The sequence below is a fragment of the Ursus arctos genome, unplaced genomic scaffold, assembly GCF_023065955.2.
Source record: "Ursus arctos isolate Adak ecotype North America unplaced genomic scaffold, UrsArc2.0 scaffold_4, whole genome shotgun sequence".
In the NCBI taxonomy this organism is placed as follows: Eukaryota; Metazoa; Chordata; class Mammalia; order Carnivora; family Ursidae; genus Ursus; species Ursus arctos.
The window spans coordinates 32,747,738-32,768,497 of record NW_026623056.1 but is presented as its reverse complement, the minus strand read 5'-3'; the positions used below and the strand labels follow the sequence as shown (position 1 = coordinate 32,768,497).

The 20,760-nt window shown below is 37.6% G+C and overlaps 1 protein-coding gene across 1 annotated transcript in view; it reads right to left on the bottom strand.

The window, feature by feature from the left end:
* The window catches only part of GPR156 (G protein-coupled receptor 156), an 86,880-nt gene that overhangs the window by 41,993 nt on the left and 24,127 nt on the right, over positions 1-20,760 (bottom strand). The window contains exons 2-3 of the mRNA XM_026494268.4: positions 13,977-14,451; positions 13,574-13,710 (exon numbers count right to left, since the gene is read on the bottom strand). Of these exons, the coding sequence (XP_026350053.3) occupies positions 13,574-13,710; positions 13,977-14,069 (230 nt within the window). The 5' untranslated portion in view covers positions 14,070-14,451. The remainder of the gene's footprint in view (positions 1-13,573; positions 13,711-13,976; positions 14,452-20,760) is intronic.

Below are 20,760 nucleotides of genomic sequence, written 5' to 3'. Positions count from 1 at the left end.
TGGGAGTTAAGGGGGGGCTGGTTGCAAAAAGAAGAGTAGAGAGGTTAGAAGACAGTGCTTTGCAATCGTAGGACATCGGTCTAATATGAAATTTCTCAGGATGGAAAATAATTGTTTGGGTTTTACATAAAGAGTATTACCAGTTTTTCTTTTCTCTTTTTCTTCTTCTTTTAAAGAGTTCAGAGTATATAGGTACAGATGTATAGGAAAAAACATGTTTCTAGAAAATTATATTCATAGATAACCTTCTCTAATTTGCCAGTTCTTCTGTGCTGGGGCATGTTTTCTAGCAAACAAAATACACTAATAAATCTATCAGGGGCAGAAAGGCAGTGGGGGACAGCTGCAGCCACAGCACCCAGGAGTGACAGTGATTAATTCCTACATCTGCTCAGTCAGATAGAAACAAAGGTCAGCGTGCATAGATTAGCACCCTGAGCACCAGCTCCTCCTAACACGCAAACACGAAAGAATAGCATCTTTCACCATTGAAATGGCAAAATTCAAAATGCCTGAAAAATGTGTACCATCTGACATCCCCCCCACCCCAAAAGCAAGCTTTTTAGTGGGCTGGAGATGGAATAAGGCATAGAATAGGATCAGATAATGATTAGTGTCATATTACAGTGTAATCTTGTGAGCATCCAAATTATGTGAGATTTCAATACTCAGCTACATTTATGAAAGCAAAAGAAAACAAAACTTAAGGACAAATCTTGATGAGGTAATTTGGTCAAAGAAAGAAAGGCTATTATGGTGAAGCAGATGAACACATGTGGACATTTGATATTATGTAAATAAGGTATTTGGAAGTCGACTCTGTTCTCATGTTCAAAGTCCCCTGAAGACATTGCCACTTCCTATCCATGATTCCTGCAGTTATAGATACCTGACAGGTTGAGGGGTTTTGTTTTTATTTTTTTAATAATCTTGGACTAGGAAAGGTACTTTTTAAGTGCAAAAATTATAAATATTTAGTTCAGTTAATTATCACAAAGGATATATCTATGCAACTATCACCAGAATTAAGAAAGAAAACATTATAACATTTTAAAATCTTTACTTACTCCTTCCTTTTCCCCAAAATCAAACCACTATCTTGACTTTCAACACTATACTTTAGTTATGTCTGGTTTTGAACTTTATATAAGGTGAATTATATAGTACATGCTCTTTTGTGTCTGGCTTTTAAATTTGATGTTTGTGAGATTCTTCTGAAACTTGTCATTTTCACTGCTGTATAATAGTCTGTTGTAAGAGTATATCACGGCTTATTTATTCCTTCTGCTACTAAAGGACATTTGGGGTGATTACAAATAATGTTACTGTGAATACTCTTTATACAACTCTTGATACAAATGTGCATACACTTCTCCTGGATACAATTTAGAAGTGGATTTGCTGGCTCACAAGATGTATATGTTGTTAATTTTAAAAGATATGTCAAATTATTTTCCTAAATGGTTATATCAGTTGGCACTCTCACCATGAGTAGATGAGAATTTCATAACTTCACATCTTTATTTTAACATTACCTTTTAAGTTTTACGCCATAGTTTTATTTGCTTTTTCCCAGCCATAAGCAACCACTCGTCTACCTTCTATCTCTATATGTTTATCTGTTTGGGACATTTCATATAATTGGAACCATACAATTTACAGTCTTTTGTGACTGCCTTTTTTTCACTTAACATATGGCTTGAAGATTCACCCATCTTGTAGCATGAATCAGGGTTTTCTTTTTTTTTTAAATTGTTGAATATTGTTCCATTGTATGGATATACCATTTAATTTATCCATTCATCAGTTGGTGGACATCTGGATTGTTTCTGCTTTGGAGCTACTAAGAATGCTGCTGTGAACATCCATGTGCAAGTTTTTGTGTGGACATGGATTTCATTTTCTTGAGTATCTCCGTAAGCATCTAATTACTGGTAATATGGTAACTCTGCATTTTACATTTGGAGGAACTGCCAAATTATTTCCCATAGCAGCTGCACCATTTTATATTCTCACCAGCAGTATATGGGGTTCCCATTTCTACACATCCTTGCAAACACTTGTTTTTCTCTGTCTTTTAAAATTTTAGATGTGTTAGGAGGGCATAAAGTGGGATCTCAATGTGGTTTTGACTTGCATTTCTTTCATGGCTAATGATGTCATACATCTTTTCATGTGCCTATCAGCCCTTTACAGATCTTTGGAGAAATGACTATTCAGATTTTTTGCTCGTTTTAAAATTGGGTTGTCTTTTTTATTATTGAGTTGTAAGCATTCCTTATGCATTCTAGATACAAGTCCCTTATCAAATATATGATTTGAAAATATTTTCTCCCATTCTGTGAGTTCTTTTAGTTTTCTCAATTGGTGTTTTGAAACACAAAATTTTTAATTTTGGTGACATTGAATGTATTTTTCTTTTGTTGCTTGTGCTCTTGGCATCATTTACTGATGTCCTCCTGATAAACAGAAATTTTTATTTTTTTACTATTAGCAATTGTACCATAAAAAAGTCTTATGCAATTCACCTTTGCATTTATAGTATACCTATCCATTCTAATCATCAATGTCCAGGATATAAAAGTGAGAAATTTTTTTCAGAAACTATTAAAAAATAGTGCTGTCTCTACTGATAAAACGGCACACATCTTCCTTTTAGATGTTTCCTTTTTGGTTTTCTTAGGAAACTCAAAGATAATTTTTAAAACTTTTACTGAAGAAAATATGCATAAAGAAAAGTGTATATATGTGTATAATTCAGTGAATTTTTGAATACTGATGAACCTATGTAACCCGCATACAGGTCAAGAAACAAACATTACCAGTGTTCCAGAAGCCTTCCTTTTGCTCCTTTCTGCCACTGTGCTCCCCTAACTTCCCCCTCAAACTCTAGGGTAACTACGATCTGGACTTCTAACATCACAGATTAAATCTGCATAGTTTTGTACTTCATATAAGTAGAACCATATAGGGTTTCATCTTTATGCTTGGTTTCTTTAACTGAACATTATTTTTATGAGTCATCCACATTGTTGCATGTAGTTGTAGACTGTTTATTCTCACGGTTGTATAGTAGGCAATCATTAAATATACCATGATGTCTTTAGACATTAAACTATTGATGGATAGTTGAGTAGTTTCTAGTTTGGGACTATTAGCAATAGTTCTATTCAGAACTATCTAGTACATGTATTTCAGTGAATATATGCACGCAATTTTTGCTAGAACTTCTGTGACATAGGGTATGAATATGTTCAGGTTTAGTAAATTCTGCTGAACAGTTTTTTGAAATGATTGTAACATTGAAACTCCCACAACAATGCATGAGAATTCAGGTTGCTCCCCATCCTTCCCAACACTTGGTTTTGTCAGTCTTTTTTTTTTTTTTTTTTTTATCATAGACATTCAAGTGAGTACGTAGTGTTATCTCCCTGTGGCTTTACTTTGCATTTCCCTGATGATTAATGAAGTTGAACACTTTCTCATTTATTTATTGGCTACCTGGATATATTCTTTTATAAAGCATCTGTTCATATCTCTTTCTCATTTAAAAACAATTGTGTTCTCTGTGCCTTTCTTTTCTATTCATAGTCCTTTATTCTGGATAAAAATCTTTTGATGATACACGCATTGCAAATATGGTCTCCCATTTACGGCTTGCTTTTTTCCTCTTAGTGGTGTTTTTTAGTGAACATAAGATGTTCTTAACATTTACGTAGGGCAATTTAACAATCTTTTCTTTTATGAATAGTGCATTTTGTTTTCTATTTAAGATGTTTTTCTGTCCCAAGATTATGAAGATATTCACCTACATTATCTTCCTGAAGCTTTATTGTTTGACTTTTGCATTTTAATCTACAGTCCACCAGCAGATGATTCTGTTGAGGCAAGACTGAAGTTGCATTTTTTCCCCCATGTGGATAGCCAACTGATCCAGCCCCATTTATTAAAATGTGTTCATACATGCTTCGTTCTGTTTCTGGATTCTCTCTATTCTGCTCCATTGGTCTATTTGTCTATCCTTGCCCCAAAGGCATACTTAGCATGTATGAATCACTAGCTTTTTAATAAATCTTAATATCCCAAAGTAGAAATCCTCCCACCCTGTCCATTTCTTTCCAGGCTATTTTTGGCCCTTTGAAGCTCCATATAAATTTGAGAATCAGCTTGTTGAGTTTCACCAGAAAAGAAAAAAAGTTGGATTTTTATTGCAATTACACTGAATCCATATATCAATCTGGGGAGAAATTACATATATCTTTACAATATTGAGTCTTCTAACCTATAAAAACAATATATCCTTTATTTATTTAGAACTTCTTTAACTTCACTCAAAAATGTTTTATGACTTTCTATGTAGAGATACTGCATATCTTTTCCTACTGTATTAGTAGGGTTCAATCAGAACAGAACCAGTTGGAGATATGGGGATTTGTGCCATTTGGGGGGCTGGTTAAGCCCCCTTAAATTCCACTTTTAGCCCTTTGTATTCTTGAATTAAGGCACCCAAGGAACATGACTTTATTTAAGGGAGTGCTATAGGTAGCTCTTTCAAATGTTAAAGGTCTATTCTCAAAAAGCAGCCAGTTTTCCTGTTAAATTTAAGCCATGTCATGTCATTCCTCAGTTCCAAACCCTATAATGGCTCCCTATAACACTTGGAATAATGCCAAAGTCATTACACTGACCTACAAGACCTTACATGATCTGCCCCTTACCCCCCTTTACCTCTCTGACCTCATCTTTTCCTACTCTTTGCCTCATTTACTCAGTTCCAGCCACACTGGTCCTCATTCCTTCCTCATGGCCTTTGTATATTCTGTTCCCTCTGCCCGGAATGGTTTTCACTTCATGACTTGTTTCTTATGTCTTTCAAGTCTATACTCAAATGTTACCTTCTCAGTGAGTTCTTTCCTGACCAAACTCTAAAATAGCACTACCACCCTGATATTCCCCATGCACTTTCCCTGTTTTACTTTTCTTTCCTGCACTTATCACTAATATTCAATATATTTGACAGTTGATTTGTTTATTGCCTGCTCACCTCTGCAGGAAAGCAAGGTCCATAAGGGAAGGGGTTTTCTGGCTACTTTGTTCTTTGATGCAATCCCAACACCAAGAATAGTACCTGATAGATTGTTGACTAATTCAATAAGTATTTGTTAAAGTAATAGGCACATTTGTAAGAACCTAATTATGAGAAGGCCTTCTAAAAATACAGCACTCTGTGGCCAACAGGGCATCAAAAGCAAACAGATTTTAATGGTATGATAAGACTTAAAGGATAATTTAGAATGAAAGGCCACAACCAGGAGCAATGGGAAACTGAGGCTCTGGATGTCATTCTTTGGGCTCCTGAAGAGACAACCACCATGAGGGAGAGAGAAGAACAATGGAAAGCAATTGCTTACCTATGGCATAATTTTATATAGAATTGCTACCATATTAAAGTTAAAGGATGAGAACATCCATCTTCTAAGAACTTACCTTTATTGTCATAGTCTATAGTCCATTTAATTTGTTCATTCAGGAAACAAGGAGTATAGTCCAGGCACAATGGAGATACAGAGATGAATAAGATGTGGTCCTAAAGTCAAGGAGCTCATTTTCTGCCAAGGGAGACACTGTTCTCCTCCTTCCAGTCTAATAAGCTGTGATGGGTCAATGACGTGCTTAACTGTTAACAGTGGGTATGCAAAAGGGGTGTGTGTCAACTTCATCTAGGGGTCATAGTGATTTAGGTCTGACTACAGGATGGACAAACAGCATCAGAGGGCCATGTAGAAAACACTCCTATCCATTAACCCCGATCCTGCCTCATTAACTTCTTGCTGAATCATTCCTATTCCATCTCCCAGCCAGTACCCAAGAAAACCTCATCTCTATTCAAAATCCTACATCTTGTCACCTTATTGCTTCTCACCTCTTTTCCAGCACCATTCCTGAATGCCAACGGCTTCTGACCTCATGATACACCACTTACTTTTGGCTCTATGCTCAAACCTTTGGAAGTGATGATGGATATGATTTTCCCCCCCAACTATGAACCTTAGCTTTCTTTTTGGATAAGTTCTTGTAAGATCCGCTCCTTTCTCTGCCTCAGTTCAGTCCTAGGCTCTGCAAACCTATCCCCAAATCAGCTATATGGGTGGTATTTATTCTAGGACTGACTGGCTCTTACTTCTTGGCCAATAACCATCAAACTAAGGATTATACCAGAAAGCTTTGTAGGGCCAAGATTAGTGCAAACTTTCTCATAGCCAACAAGATGCCAACTGCTTTCCTTTCTTCTCTGTCACCTTCCCTTCAGCTCCAATTACACAAACCACAAGGAGGGCAGACCTGAAACAATCAATATGAAAAGAACATAGCTATCCCTGCAGCAAGGCATTAGTTTTTGAAAAGCTATTTTTAAAAAAACCAGAATGTATTTTTTGGATTTGCTCATGTTTTTCCACCTAGGTGATGCATTTGAAGCTCCCAGAAACACTTAAATTACATTTTACACAGAATCCTGAGCACAGGTGTTCAGCTCAGCAAATATTTACTGAGGAAACATCTCTCCCCCAGACAAAGACCAGACTTGTTATGACTCACTATAAAACTGGGGAATTCCTCAGGTTCAGATTCCTCTCATTTAGTGACAGCTCCCCATGTGTTCAAGCCTCCATCGTGGGTCCTGCATCATCCTCATGGGGACTTGGGGGCATGGTAACCAGCACAAATGCAATATAAAGCTGTGACTACTGCTTTTGCCATGAATAATGAAGTACTTTGTCTCTGAGCCCGAGTCTCAAGTCTTTTGCTAGCATCTATAAGATAATAACAGGTTAACTTGTTAACCTGCAAGCAGAGCAAAAGTTCATTCCTACACAATTCTTATTATTCAAATTTCTTGATTTCCCAGGCAGTAAAATACAGGATACTGGGGATTATTGTGCAAATGCCACTTTCATTCTGAGAAATAACAACATGTAAATAACAACTAGTATCTATTCTCATTATCACAAGCGACAGTGAGATAAGTTCTTAGAATAAAAGTTCTTTAATGAACAACTTTAGCTTCATACAGAACTTAGGACATTGCCCTTATTTTATACATTACATAGGAGGCACCAGGAGAAGTTTTGGGTCTGAAGCACCTGCTTTGCTCCAAGTTAAGTGATTATTAAATTGTAAGAGGAATCTAGAAAAAAAAATAATGCATTCTCCCATAATAGTGATTAATATCTAACACAGTTACCAGGTGGGTTTCAGGTCACCTAGCAGGGCCCTTTGAAGAAGGACACCAGATATGGTATACTTTTTTCCCTTCATGGGAACCTTCTCAGAAAAATAAGAATGTTTGTAGACTACATTTTGAAATAGCTTTATTGAATATAACTGCCATGCAATAAACTGCATATAATTAAGGTACATGATTTGGTAAGCTTTGATATATGTAAATATCTATGAAATGCCACAATCAAGGTAATGAACATATCCATCACCCCCAAAAGTTTCCACATGTCCCTTTGTAATCCCACCTTTTTGCTCTTCTGCCACCCCCCACCCACCTGCAGGCAACCACTCATCTGATTTCTGTCACTACAGATTAGTTAACAACAGATTAATTTTCTAGAACTTTGTATAACTGGAATCATATAGTATGCAACTTTTTTTGCCTGGCTTCTTTTACACAGCATTAATTACTTTGAGAGTCATCCATGTTGTCCCAAGTATCAATAATTCATTCTTTTTAATGCTGAGTAGTATTTTATTGTATGGATACACCACAACTTGTTTATTCATTCATCTGTTGATGGATATTTGTTCTATTTCCAATCTTTGGCTATTAAAATAAAGTGATATGAACATTGGTGTATAAGTCTTTGTACAGACATATAGTTTTATTTTTTCTTGAGGGCGAAATGGTTGGATCGTAGGGTAGGTGTGTGTGAGCTTTTAAAGAAACTGCCAGACTGTTTTCCAAAGTGATTGTGCCACATAGCAGTGTTTACCAACACTTGACTTAGTCAGTTTTTAAAAACTGTAGCCATTGTAATAAGTGTATAGTGGCATTTAATTGTGGTTTGAATTTGCATTTCCCTAGCGGTGCCTGACTGGTCAGTCAGTTAAGTGTCTGCCTTCGGCTCACGTCATGATCTCAGGGTCCTGGGATAGAGCCCCACGTTGGGCTCCCGGCTCAGTGGGGAGCCTGTTTCTCCTTCTCCCTCTGTTGCTCCCCCTGCTTGTGCTCTCTCACTCTCAAATAAACAAATAAATAAAATCTTAAATAAATAAATAAAATCTTTAAAAAAAGTAAGCTAGAATTGTGATGGTAATTGGGCTTAGTCTATAGATCAATTAAGAAAGAATTGACAATACTGAGTCTTCCAACCCATGAATACAGTATTTCTCCATTTATTTAGGATTTAATTTCTCTCAGCAGTTTTATAGTTTTCAGCATGTAAGTATTTCACAATATTTGTTAGATTAGCAATGTTTTGTAGCTTTTATTTAGTGTACAAGTATTTCGCATTGTTATATTTATCCCTAAATATTTCATATATTTGATGGTACTGTAAATGACAATGCATTTAAGTTCACTTTTCAGTTGTCTGTTTTCAGTATTTATAAATACAGTTGAGTTTTATACCTTGATCTTGTATAATTCAACATTTCTAAACTCATTTATTAGTTCTAGTTCTTTAAAAATAGATTCTATTGAATTTTCTACATACACAATCTGGTCACCAGAGGGTAAAGCCATTTTAATTCTTCCTTTCTAAACCAGGTGCCTTCTATTTCTTTTTCTTATCTTATTGCACTGACTAAAATCTCCATCGTTGAATAAAAGCAGTGAGAGCACACATCTTGTCTTGTTTCTGATCTTAATGGGAAAGTAATCAGTCTTTTACCACTAAAAATTGGTGTTGGCTATAGTTTTTTTTTTCACAGATGCACTTTGTTAGGTTCAAGCAGTTCTCTTCCATTGCTAGTTTGTTGATATTTTATCAGGAATGGATGTTGAATCTTGTCAAAATGCTTTTTCTCTTTCTAGAAAGATGATCATTATTTTAAGTTGGTAAATAGGGTGAATTAAATGATTAATCTTTGGATGTTAATTCAACCTTTCATTCCTGGGATAAATCTCACTTTGTCATGATTATCCTTTTGATATTTGGTTGGACTCAATTTGTTAAAATCTTCTTTGGAATTTTGGATCTGTGGTCATGAGGGCTATTATAGAGTTTTTTTCCTTCTAATGTCTTTATTAGGTTTTGATACCAGGGTAATGCTGTCCTCATAGAATTAATTAGGGAATGCTCCATGATTTTCAGTGTTTCAGAAGATGTTCTTTAAAACTGGTGACATTTCTTCAAAAACACAGGCACAGATCAGCTGGGAGCCTCTAGCTCAGGATCTTGCACAAGGATGCAATCAAGGGGCCAGCATTTCTGCAGTCCTCCAAGGCTCAACTGGGGTAAAATCTGCTTCCGACCTCATTGCTATTAGCAGGCCTCAGAAGATCTGTTTTTAAGTTCATTGACATGGCTGTTAGTAAGCCTCAGTCCTTGCTGGATGCAGACTAGAAATCAGTTGTTCGCTGTGTGGGCCTCTCCACAGGGCAGCTCACAACAAGAAGGTGGCCTCCCTCAGAGTGAGCAAGTGAAAGAGTGAGAGAGATCCAAGAAGGAAGCCACAGTCTTTTTGTAACCTTATCCTAAAAGTGATATCACATTAATAAGCATGTCAGTAATTCCAGCCCATATTCAAAGAGAGGGGATTTCCCATGAATGTGACTATCAGGAGGTTGGAATTAATGCAGAACATGTTAGGGACTGCCTGCTAGAGTTGTTCTTAACGTTACCTTATTATCCTTCTAATACCTGTAGAATCTTGGGTGATGTCACCTCTCTTTCCTTATTTGGGTAATTATATATTCTACTGCCCCCACCCCCGATCATTTGAAGTAGAGGTTGGTCAATTTTATTGATCTTAATAAAGAACTTTGGTTTCATGGTTTGTTTCTGATTTTGTTGTTGTTGTTCTATTTCATCAAGTTCCACTTTCATCTTTATTATTTCCTTTCTTCTGCTTATTTTGGGACTCAAGTTGCTCTTTTTTGTTGTTTCATAAAGTAGATCTTTCTCCTTTTCTAATATGGGGTACTGCTTTAATGGCATCTAACAAATTTTGATATGTTATATTTTCATTTTCATTCAGTTGAAAATACTTTCTAGTTTCTCTTTTGATTTCTTCTTTGACCATGAGTTATTTTAAAGTGTTCTATTTAGTTTCCAAATATTTCAAAATTTTCCAGAGTTCTTTCTGTTATGGATTTCTAATTTAATTCTATTGTAGTCAGGGACCATACTCTGTATGAAATGAATCCTTTTAAATTTAATGAGACTTTTTCTATGACCCAGAATATGATCTATCTTGGTAAATGTTCCATGTGTACTTGAAGAGAATGTGTATTCTGCTGGTGTTGGGTGTAGAATTATATAAATGTCAATTAGGTCAAGTTGGTTGATAGCGCTGCTCAGGTCTTCTTTATCTTCACTGATTTTCTCTTATAGACTACATTTTAAAATTTTATCAAAAATGCCGTATCTGCAACTGAACTTGAACATTACTATAATATTTATATTTTATTAAAATATTTTTCTTCCTGTGGTGCTACACACACACACACACACACACACACACACACATAATCATAAATTTAGAGACCAAAGAACTGAAATTAAATGAACCATCTGTGATGCTGAACCTTCAAAGTTTGTTATTTAAGAAAGCACTTTGAAACTGGGTTATTGTATCTTTCCTTGTCTGAACTTGTAAGCTACTTAATTGCAAAATGTGTTTTTATTCACAGTGCCTCTTATTATTTTATTCTTTATGCCAAGTCATGCTCCCACTGCAAGCAAGACAGGCAGCAAAATCTTTAACGGAATGAAAGAAACATAGGTGTTTCTACTATAACACTGTTTGCAAGTGTTCCTGTTCTAACAGGATATATAAATGCTTTAAAAACCTTGCATTCTACAAATTTGTGTATAAAAATAATGGGTTATGGGGAAAATAGTATGGGGCCATAGAATTGAAACATATTTAATGTTGTAACCAAACTACTAATAAAAATAATGATTATCCAATTAAAAAACTGAGCACTCAGCAAATGTCAATTACCACCATTTGTACTCAGGTCACAATTGATTTTTGCAGCCTTAAATCTGCAAGATGTAGGTACTTGAGGGCATTCACTTCCAACAGATAACACTGTCATCCAAATTAAAAATCTGCTCTGGATCTGTGACTTCTTCAACAATCAATTGTTTTTAAACACATGGGAAATATCTTCTCTACTTCATAACATAGGAGGTACACCAGTTCTTGAAGCCATTATACCAGCTACTACTTGCACTGCCACAGTAGTGCAATATTCTTAGCTTAAGGCTTCCTTCTTTAACTGTAGGAAGGCTTGCCTCTGAATGCTTTAAACCACTGATGTGCTGGGGGAAAATTACATATGAACCAATTATATTATCTTCTTATTTGCCAATTGGGTATTAATTTGCACTATAGAAATGTGTTGCAGCTGAAAAGATTGTACTCCATAGTTCTCTAACTTTGAAATACATGATTTTCCCAGTCATTCTCTTGGCAGCAGCTACCATTGGGATGTAAATATCCTTCTTCCCAGGGTCACTGAAAATATATTTACTGGGTACCTATTATGTCCCACAGTCTTTTCTAAATGCTGGAGACAGTGGTGAGCATGACAGACAAAGTCCCTGTGTTCAAAGACTGTACATTTTGATGGGAGATACAGACAATAAACAGGCAAATCAATAAATATGGTAATATCAGAGAGTTATAATTGCTATGAAGAAAATAAAATAGGGTGATAATATATGGAATGAGATACTGGGGCTGGGTGGCCATTCTGTAGACAGGCTACTCTGGATAGAATGATCAGGGAAGGTTTCCCCAAAGAGGTAACATCTGAGCCAAAACCTATAAGATGAGAAGGAACCAGCCACGGGAAGACTGTCAGGCAGTGGGAACATATGAGGATAGTAAATAAAAGGCCTTGAGATGGGAGTAGGCTTGGTGAATTTGAGGAACAGAATGAAAAGTGGCTGTGACAGCATCAGAGGTATACTAAGGTTTGACTGCCATGCGTCACGGCCACGCTGAGGTTGACACAGCAGTTCAAGTCACTGCTATTGAACAATTCCATGTTCTCTATGCCTCAAATGGCCAACAGTGCCCCAAAATACCTGCTGACAAATCCAACTGACTGACCCTCATCTGAGTGCCAAACCCAGGTGGTGGAGCACAGGTGATCATCACAAAGTATAAGGTTGGGGTGGGGCCAGGCAATTTTGACCTCTCTGAGGGAGTTGTTGAAATCTGATGTGGGCTCCATCTAGAATTCAGCTGTGGGCCACAAAGAGAGAGCTGCAGCAGGGCTTCTCAGGTGGCAGGCTGGGGCAGTAGGGGCAGGATGATGGTAAAGAGTGTTGGTGTGGGAGAGATGGGGTGGGTCCTGAGGGAAGGATCCAATAGCAGTGAAGGCAGAATTTTGCAAGTTGCTTCAGAAAAAAGTCTTCATTTAGTTTCTTTTGCCAGCCCTGGGAGCCATGGATCCTTACCCTGAGGAGACAGTAACTTTCTTTTCTTTCCTTTTTTTTTTTTTTTTTTTTTTAAAGATTTTATTGATTTAAGAGAGAGTGTGCACGAGAGAGAGCATGAGCTGGGGGAGAGGCAGAGGGAAAGGGAGAAGCAGACCCCGCTGAGCAGGGAGCCCGATGCAGGGCTCTATCCCAGGACCCTGAAATCATGACCTGAGCCAAAGGCAGATGCTTAAATGACTGAGCCACCCAGGCATCCCAAGCCAGTGACTTTCTAACCAGCTAGAACTTATCTAACAGAACAACAGGATAGTAGGGCCTCACTATTTTTTCAGAAACCTTAGCCCACTTATGCTGCTTCCAAACTGTATCGGCCGTAGACTCTAATGTTGCTTTGGAATACTTCTCTACATGCTCTCTGTTTTTAATACAAATACCTCATTTTCTATGGTGAAAACAGAGAGAGATGGACGCAAACCCTAAGAGACTCTTTAGGAAACAAACTGAGGGTTGCTGGAGGGGAGGTGAGTGAGGGGATGGGGTAAATGGGGGGTGGGCATTAAGGAGGGTGCTTGTTGTGATGAGCACTGGGTGTCGTATGCAACTTATGAATCACTAAATTTTACCCTTAAACTAATTTAAAAAAACAAACAAACAAAACCCCCCAAATACCTCATTTTCTCAGAAGGATCATACCTTTCCTTCATTCTCTTGGATATCCTTGTAGTAGTTACCACAATACTGGACTAGATTGTTTTTCCTCAAGAGGAAACTGTACTGCAAGGCCAGGACGATGTCAGGGTAACTTCTCACATAGCTTAATGCCACAGTAGGAGATAAGTTTTAGTGATACCTCCTAATAGTTCATGATGTCAAAAGGATAGTAACACTCTGGGTTTCATGATTCAGGCGATAGAAGATGAGACACTAGGTATGGGACTGCTTACCTGTTATTCCTGCAGCGAATTGTGAAGCCAAGAAAGAAGACTATGAGAAGAAGTCCACAGCTGAGAAAGGTCCACACAACACCCAGAAGGACAGGAGATAATGAAGAAATGGTCTTACTGCTATAGTGGGAAGAGGTCTGAGAACAGAATAAAGAGCTGTTAGGAATGAAGGCTCTTTTATAGATCAAACACAAACTGCCCCATCATCCCCAAAGCTGGGTAATATGTGGCCTGCATGAGCATTTCCTCCCCCTCCCCCTTCCCCCTCCCCCTCCCCTTTTCCTCCTCCTCCTCCTCCTCCTCCTCACCACTACCACTGCACCACCACCACTAACAATAACAATAACAACAACAACAACATGTATATCTGAGCAACCCTGACACCCCATGGCTGTTCACTCACAATTGTCCTGCAGAGATCATGAAGAGGACTCCGATCCAGCTCCTGGCCAGGAATACTGTCACACAATTCGGAACAGTTTATTTCAGGCTCCATGTCATCACGTGCCCCTTTTGGTGTGCACTTATTCACGGTCTTCGTTACCTGCTGGTCATTAACCAGCAGATCTTAGACTAAAACACAAGAACAATTCAAATCTTCTCTTCAGAGGAACCATTTTAGAGCTGGCTCTTGGCTCAGACTCTGGGATGAACAACTGGTTCAGGTGGAAGCGAAGGGTTATTTCATTAGGCTCCTTCATCAGACACCCTCCAGGCTCTCCTTGTGCCCTGCTGGCAGTGCATACCATGGGAGTCAAGAGTGGGCATCTTTGTGACCATTAGTTTACACAAGGTGATGATTCTGGCTTGCCACCAGATGGCAGTCACTGCTCCAAGTACTCTCACACAGGTCCAGAAGGAAAGGAAGGCAATTAAACCTGTTAACAAACAAATTATGTGTGTGTGTGTGTGTGTATATATACACACACATACATATATAAAAATATATATAACACAAATTATATATATTATTTATTAATATATAACATATATATAAATGGTTTATTACAGAGGTTTAAGAATATTGTTTTATACATTTCAATTATACAGTTATATTTTTATTTTATATATGTACTTTATTACATATAACAATGGCTTACCATATATTTAAATAAATATATTTTTAAGCCTCTATAATAAAACCATTTTTAAAACAAAGACAAAGCTCATTTAACAATTTATAGATATAAAGTTCAACAGTCTCTTTTCAGATCCTTTTTGGCCCAGCCTATAAGACCTTTAGTTTAAATATGTAAGGCCCATGTTCCTTTCTTCCCTACTGGGAAATCCCCTGTCCTTGCAAGATCTTTCCATGTAACTCATGGCTTAAGCCCTGTCTGATCCTGAGTGGCAGTGGCCTTGGGTGACCCATGCTGTCTGCATGAAATGTCTTTCAGTCATTGGAGTTCTTGTTCACTCAGTGAGTGGAAGAACAGTCTATGTTCAGGCAGCGGGGGCGGGGGGGGGTTGGGGGGGTGGTCTCAGAATGATACAGAAACCCTTCGCCAAAAGGTTTTTGTTTGTTTTCAAACTTGTAGACTCCTAGAAGTGGGATAGTCTACTCAGGTAATAGGGAGAGAAACAGAGGAGCTCTAGGAATTCCCACCGTGTGAATGAGTGGCCAGAGGACAGCGTTATTTCTCTTAGAAGATGCTTGCAATATGAATACTGTGATCTAAAAAGAAGCTCAATTTACAGAACAAAAGTAGAAATGTAAAAAGGCCCAGATTAGCCTCAACAGAAAAGGTAGACATGTTCCTAATTCTTTAAAGCAATCTATCTCTTGAAGAGAAAACAGATTAGAAATTTACAAATGGGAACTTGAAAGAGGGTGCCACTTCTGTTTTGTGCTTCTGAAACAGCTTAGCACAGTTTTCTTTTATTGTGGAGGGAAATTAGAACAGGAAAAAATATCAGTTATTATTATTTCAATAGCCACTGAACATAGAACTTGTGTTTAAGCCAGAACAATGGAGACAGGTGTAGAATGCCATCTTTGGATTCTGCATGCTTAGGCATAAACAATATAGCACCAGGTGTTGCCCATTCATTGGCCTCTCATATGTTCCTGAATTATTTACCAGGTTCATTACAATGAAATCCCAAGAGAACTAAAAGCCACTATCTCCCACCAAGACATTTAAATTCTTGTACAGACTGTCCAATTACTGAATGCAAAATTAAGAACTAAATATACAAACACGGCTATTTGCCTCCTACTTTGGTTGAAATTTTATTGCTACAAAGACTATTTTTTTTTCCTTTTCCTCTCTTTAAGCTTAGACATCCCCTATAGTGTCTTCTAATACTGTAACCCACAGGGAAGCTATTCTATATGATGGACTGAAAGATTTATTTTTCCTATATTGCCCTTTTAATCATACTGGCAAATCAAAACCCTTATATCTGAACCCTTATTAACTCCATGCTACTTTATCCTTGCATCATACAGAAGTACACATCAGTGTATGTGTGTGTGTGTGTGTGTGTGTGTGTGTGTATAAAACCCCATTCATTCTTACTACAACAATGTCATGTGAGGTAAACAACACCATTCCTCATTTTTAAATAAGGAAATTGAGGGGCAGAGTAAAGAACCTGGTTTCACATCTGTAGAGGCTGCATTTGAACACAGGAGCTTACATTCCAAGGTCAATATCCACCCACTGTCCACTCTACATGGGGCAAACTCTCTAAACTGACCTCTCCCAAGAAGATACCAAATGGCCTGCTGAGTTTCCTCATGTTTAGTTCCCTGAGCTTAACTTCTAGGACTTCCCTGGAGTATGGAACATAGTGGTGTCTCTATACCAGTAGTTCTCAAGTGAAGCAATTTTGTACCTCCAGAGGATATTTGGCAATGTCTGGAGATATCATGGTTGTCAAAACTGAGAAAGGATGCTACTGACTTCTAGTAGGTGGAGGGTAACGGTGAGGGATTTAACAACAAGATAGATACAGAATCTAAGGCACAAAGAGAAAGATCTGCTAGGCTCCTCCAAGAGCAACCCTTGCCCCCCTCCCCAATCTCTAGAAGTAAACTGTCTAGGCCACAGGTAGTAGGAGACCCAACACTACACATAGTGGGGCTTACAATTTATTTGACAGATTACAGAGTCCTGCCCAGTGATTAGGATCAGGAAAATAGGCGATGCATTACCTACATTGTTGCCAAATGTAAGACAGTCTATTACCAGTTCACGACTTTGAATGGCCCCATGTCTTTCCATAAAATCCCTCCTTATTCTTCTATACATTATTTCTGGCTTCTGAAAAACTAGTCCTACAATTACTGTCTTTGAAAAAGTTGTGCAGTTGGTAGGATTTCTGCTTCATGAAGAATTAACTGCTATAGGAATTGCCTTCCTACTGTAAACGATTTGAAAACTAGACAAAATACATGAAACTGCTCTTTTCAGACACTGGATAGCAGATATAGAACTTTGGAAAACAAGTGACGTGACATATATAAAATATATAAAATGAAATATAAAAAATTGACCCAAAGTTACTGCCTGGAGGCAGTTTCCTGGCTATGTCCCAGGAAGGAAACCCAAACATAGTCTAAGTCTTGCTGAGGTAAGGACAATAGATTGGAGTTTGGGGAAGTCAAAGCAGATAGAATTTGTGAGGCAGAGGAATGAAGAAGAGGGAGATACAAAGCGAGGGCTTTGGAAATCTGCAGGGTAGCTCCTCAGCCCTTTTCTGAGTACTGAACTAGGCATGAATGAGAAGAAACTATTTGAAATGGAAGACAACCACTGGTAGGCAGTAGCTGAACAATTCCTGGAGCTCACATGGGGCTGGGAATACTTTGTGCTCCCACCAATAAAAAAAATCTACTGGGGCACCTGGTGGCTCAGTCAGTTAAGCATCTGACGCTTGGTTTTGGCTCAGGTCACGATCTCAGGGTTATGAGATTGAGCTGCGGTGGGCTTCGTGCTCAGTGGGGAGTCTGCTTGATATTCTCCCACTGCTCCTCCCCTCTCCACTCTCTCTCTCCAAAATAAATATATAAATCTTTAAAAAAATAAAAATAAAATCAATAAAACAAATACAGAAATGAAATAATCAGCACACAAGGACCTTAAAACAACTATTATAAGAATGATCAAAGATATGAAACAGAACATGAACAAAATGAGGAGAGAAGTGAACAATACAAAAAAGACCCAAATAGAATTGTAGAGATAAAAATATAATCCTGAAATTAAAAATACAATAGATTAGACACTACAAAGATAAAATAATGGTTGCAGACAAAGCATTAGAAATTATCCAAAATGAAGCACAGAGAGAAAAACAATTGATAAAATGGACATAGCTCTAGTGGCTTATGGAACAATAGCAAGAGCTCTAATGAACATGTAATTGGATCCCAGGGGATAAAGGGGGGGGGGAGGAAATAGAAAAAAAATATTCGAAAGAAATGACCACAAATTTTTCACATTTGATAAAAAGTATATACCTACAGATCCAAGAAGCTCAACCAAACCCAAGCAGAATAAATGTTAAAACACACATACATACATTAATGCACATTATAAGGAAATTACTGAACACTTGCAATAAAGATAAAATTTGAGATGCAGCTAGATTATGTACAGAGGAATAACAGTAAGACTTACAACAGATTTCTCATTTGAAATTATGTAAGCCTTAAGAGAACTGAAAAGCATCTTAAAGTAATGAAAGAAAAATAAAATCAACCCAGAATATAATACCCAGTGAAAATGTGTTTCAGTGAAAAGGTTAAAAAAAAAAAAAAAGGACATTTCGAGACAAAAAAAATCTGAGCGACATGCACTACAAGAAATGTTAGATGAGGGGTGTCTGGGTGGCTCAGTTGGGTAAGAGTCCGCTTTCGGCTCAGGTCATGATCCCAGGGTCCATGGGATCGAGTCTCACATTGGGCTCCTTGCCCAGTGGGGAGCCTGCTTTTCTCTCTGCCTGCTGCTCACCCTGCTTGTGCTCTCTCTCTCTTTCTCTCTCTCTGACAAATAAATAAATAAAATCTTTTTAAAAAAATGTTAGAGGAAGTTCTTCAGGCAGAAGAAAAATGATATCAGATGCAAATCTGGATCTATAAAAAGGAATGAAGGGTGCTAGAAATGGTAAACATGTCGGTAAATGTAAAAAAAAGTGTTTTTGTTATTTTTTAAAGCAATGCTTATAAGCATGTACCTACTGCAAAAATACACATATACTGAATTCTCCTTTACATCCGTATCCTCTATACCCTCTCATTTTCCAAACACAACTGCCTTGGTTCATATTCCCATTGCTAGTGGAGTTGGTGCCTGCATTACCAACAATAAAGCTGAATCATAAAAGGCTCCCAGGGCCATGAAGCTATGAGATGAATGTGAAAGGAAAGGTTGCATATACATTAATGCAGAACTCCATGGTTACATATTCCTTTTCCCCCAAAATTCTGTTGCTAGTATTCATTCACTTAATTTTTTTTTTTTTTTGAACACTAACAATGTGACAGACACTGTTCTAGGCATCTGGAATACACTGCTGAACAAAAGAAAGATCCCTATCTTTATAGAATTCATATTACAAACAACCACCAGTGTGCATAACAGCTAAATAAATTAAATAATATTTTGAAGGTGTTAAAGACAACGGATGGAAAGGTAGATCAGGGCAAGAGCATTTGGAAATGTCACAAGGGGAATGAAGCAATTTTAAAGGAGGTTGCCAGGTTTGGCCACATAAATAAAAATATCAAAATTTAATTCACAGTGAAAATTATAACAGCTCTCTACATCAATCTCTTTCCTGTTCTTGCAGGAAATATTCAGAGTCATCTAACAAGGATCAGTTGAGCAAACAAAGTTTTAGGAGGATTTGCTTCTTTCCTTTTTATGAGCAATTTCTCTTATGTCAGGTAACCCTCATGGAGTATTTAGAGCTCTCTGTTTAGGCCCAGTTCCACCATCTACAGAACCTTCTCATGCACACTCTCCCCTGAACTTTCCCTCTTTGATCTAATTCCATTAGATGTTCATATGTCAGTGATTCCTGAGAGTTGTCCTTTGCTGTTCTGGTATGCAGTTGTATTTAAAATTGCTTTTAGGGGCGCCTGGGTGGCTCAGTCGTTAAGTGCCTGCCTTCGGCTCAGGGCGTGATCCTGGAGTCGTGGGATCGAGCCCCATGTCAGGCTCCTCTGCTGGGAGCCTGCTTCTTCCTCTCCCACTCCCCCTGCTTGTGTTCCCTCTCTCGCTGGCTGTCTCTCTCTCTGTCAAATAAATAAATAAAATCTTTTAAAAATAAATAAAATAAAATAAAATAGCTTTTAAATTCATAAATATTTCTAAAACTCAGAAAAGTACAAGGAAGAAAATATCAAACACCCAGAATGTTTTTAAAAGGTTTTATTTATTTGAAAGAGAGAGAGTGAGCACAGAGGGAGAGGGAGAAGCAGAATCCCTGCTGAGCAGGGAGCCTGATGTGGGGCTGGATGGGGCTGAACTCCAGGACCCTGAGATCATGACCCAAGCCCAAGGCAGACGCTCAACCAACTGAGCTACCCAGGCACCCCAAACACCCAGAATTAAGTACTAACACCTTGGCATATTCTTTCCACCACTCCTCCTGTCCACCAGTACCCTCACCTCCTGAGAAAAATTAATCTGCTTTCGTATAATAATTAGTTTTTAAAAATGAGGACTATCTCCATTTTTTAAAAAAGAATGAGAAAATATCTATATACTGCTATGACTTCCAGGACAGATTGTTTAAAAAAAAAAAAAAAGCAAGATGCAACACAACATATATAGCGTGCTGTCTTTTGTGTAATAAAAGACATGACATCCATATAGGTCATTGGATTATTTTCAAAAAGAAACAATGAAAGAATAAAAGCATCACCTAAAAGAGGAGGAAAAGAACAAGGGGGAGGGGACAGAGAGGTAAAACAGACCTCTCAATGTTTATAGTTTTGACTCTGAAACCATGTAAATATTTCACTTAATTTAAAAGCAAAATTAAATCAGAAAGAAGAAAATCAATCTCTAAAAATTAAAAACAAATTGAAATAAACTAATCTAACTGTACTGAGTTGATGGTAAAACCTCATAAAGAATTTAAGTAACTGTAATTTGACTATACTTCCAAAGGACAAAAAGTACCCATAAAGAAATCTTAAACTGCATTAAATGGGTAATATTCCTATTTTA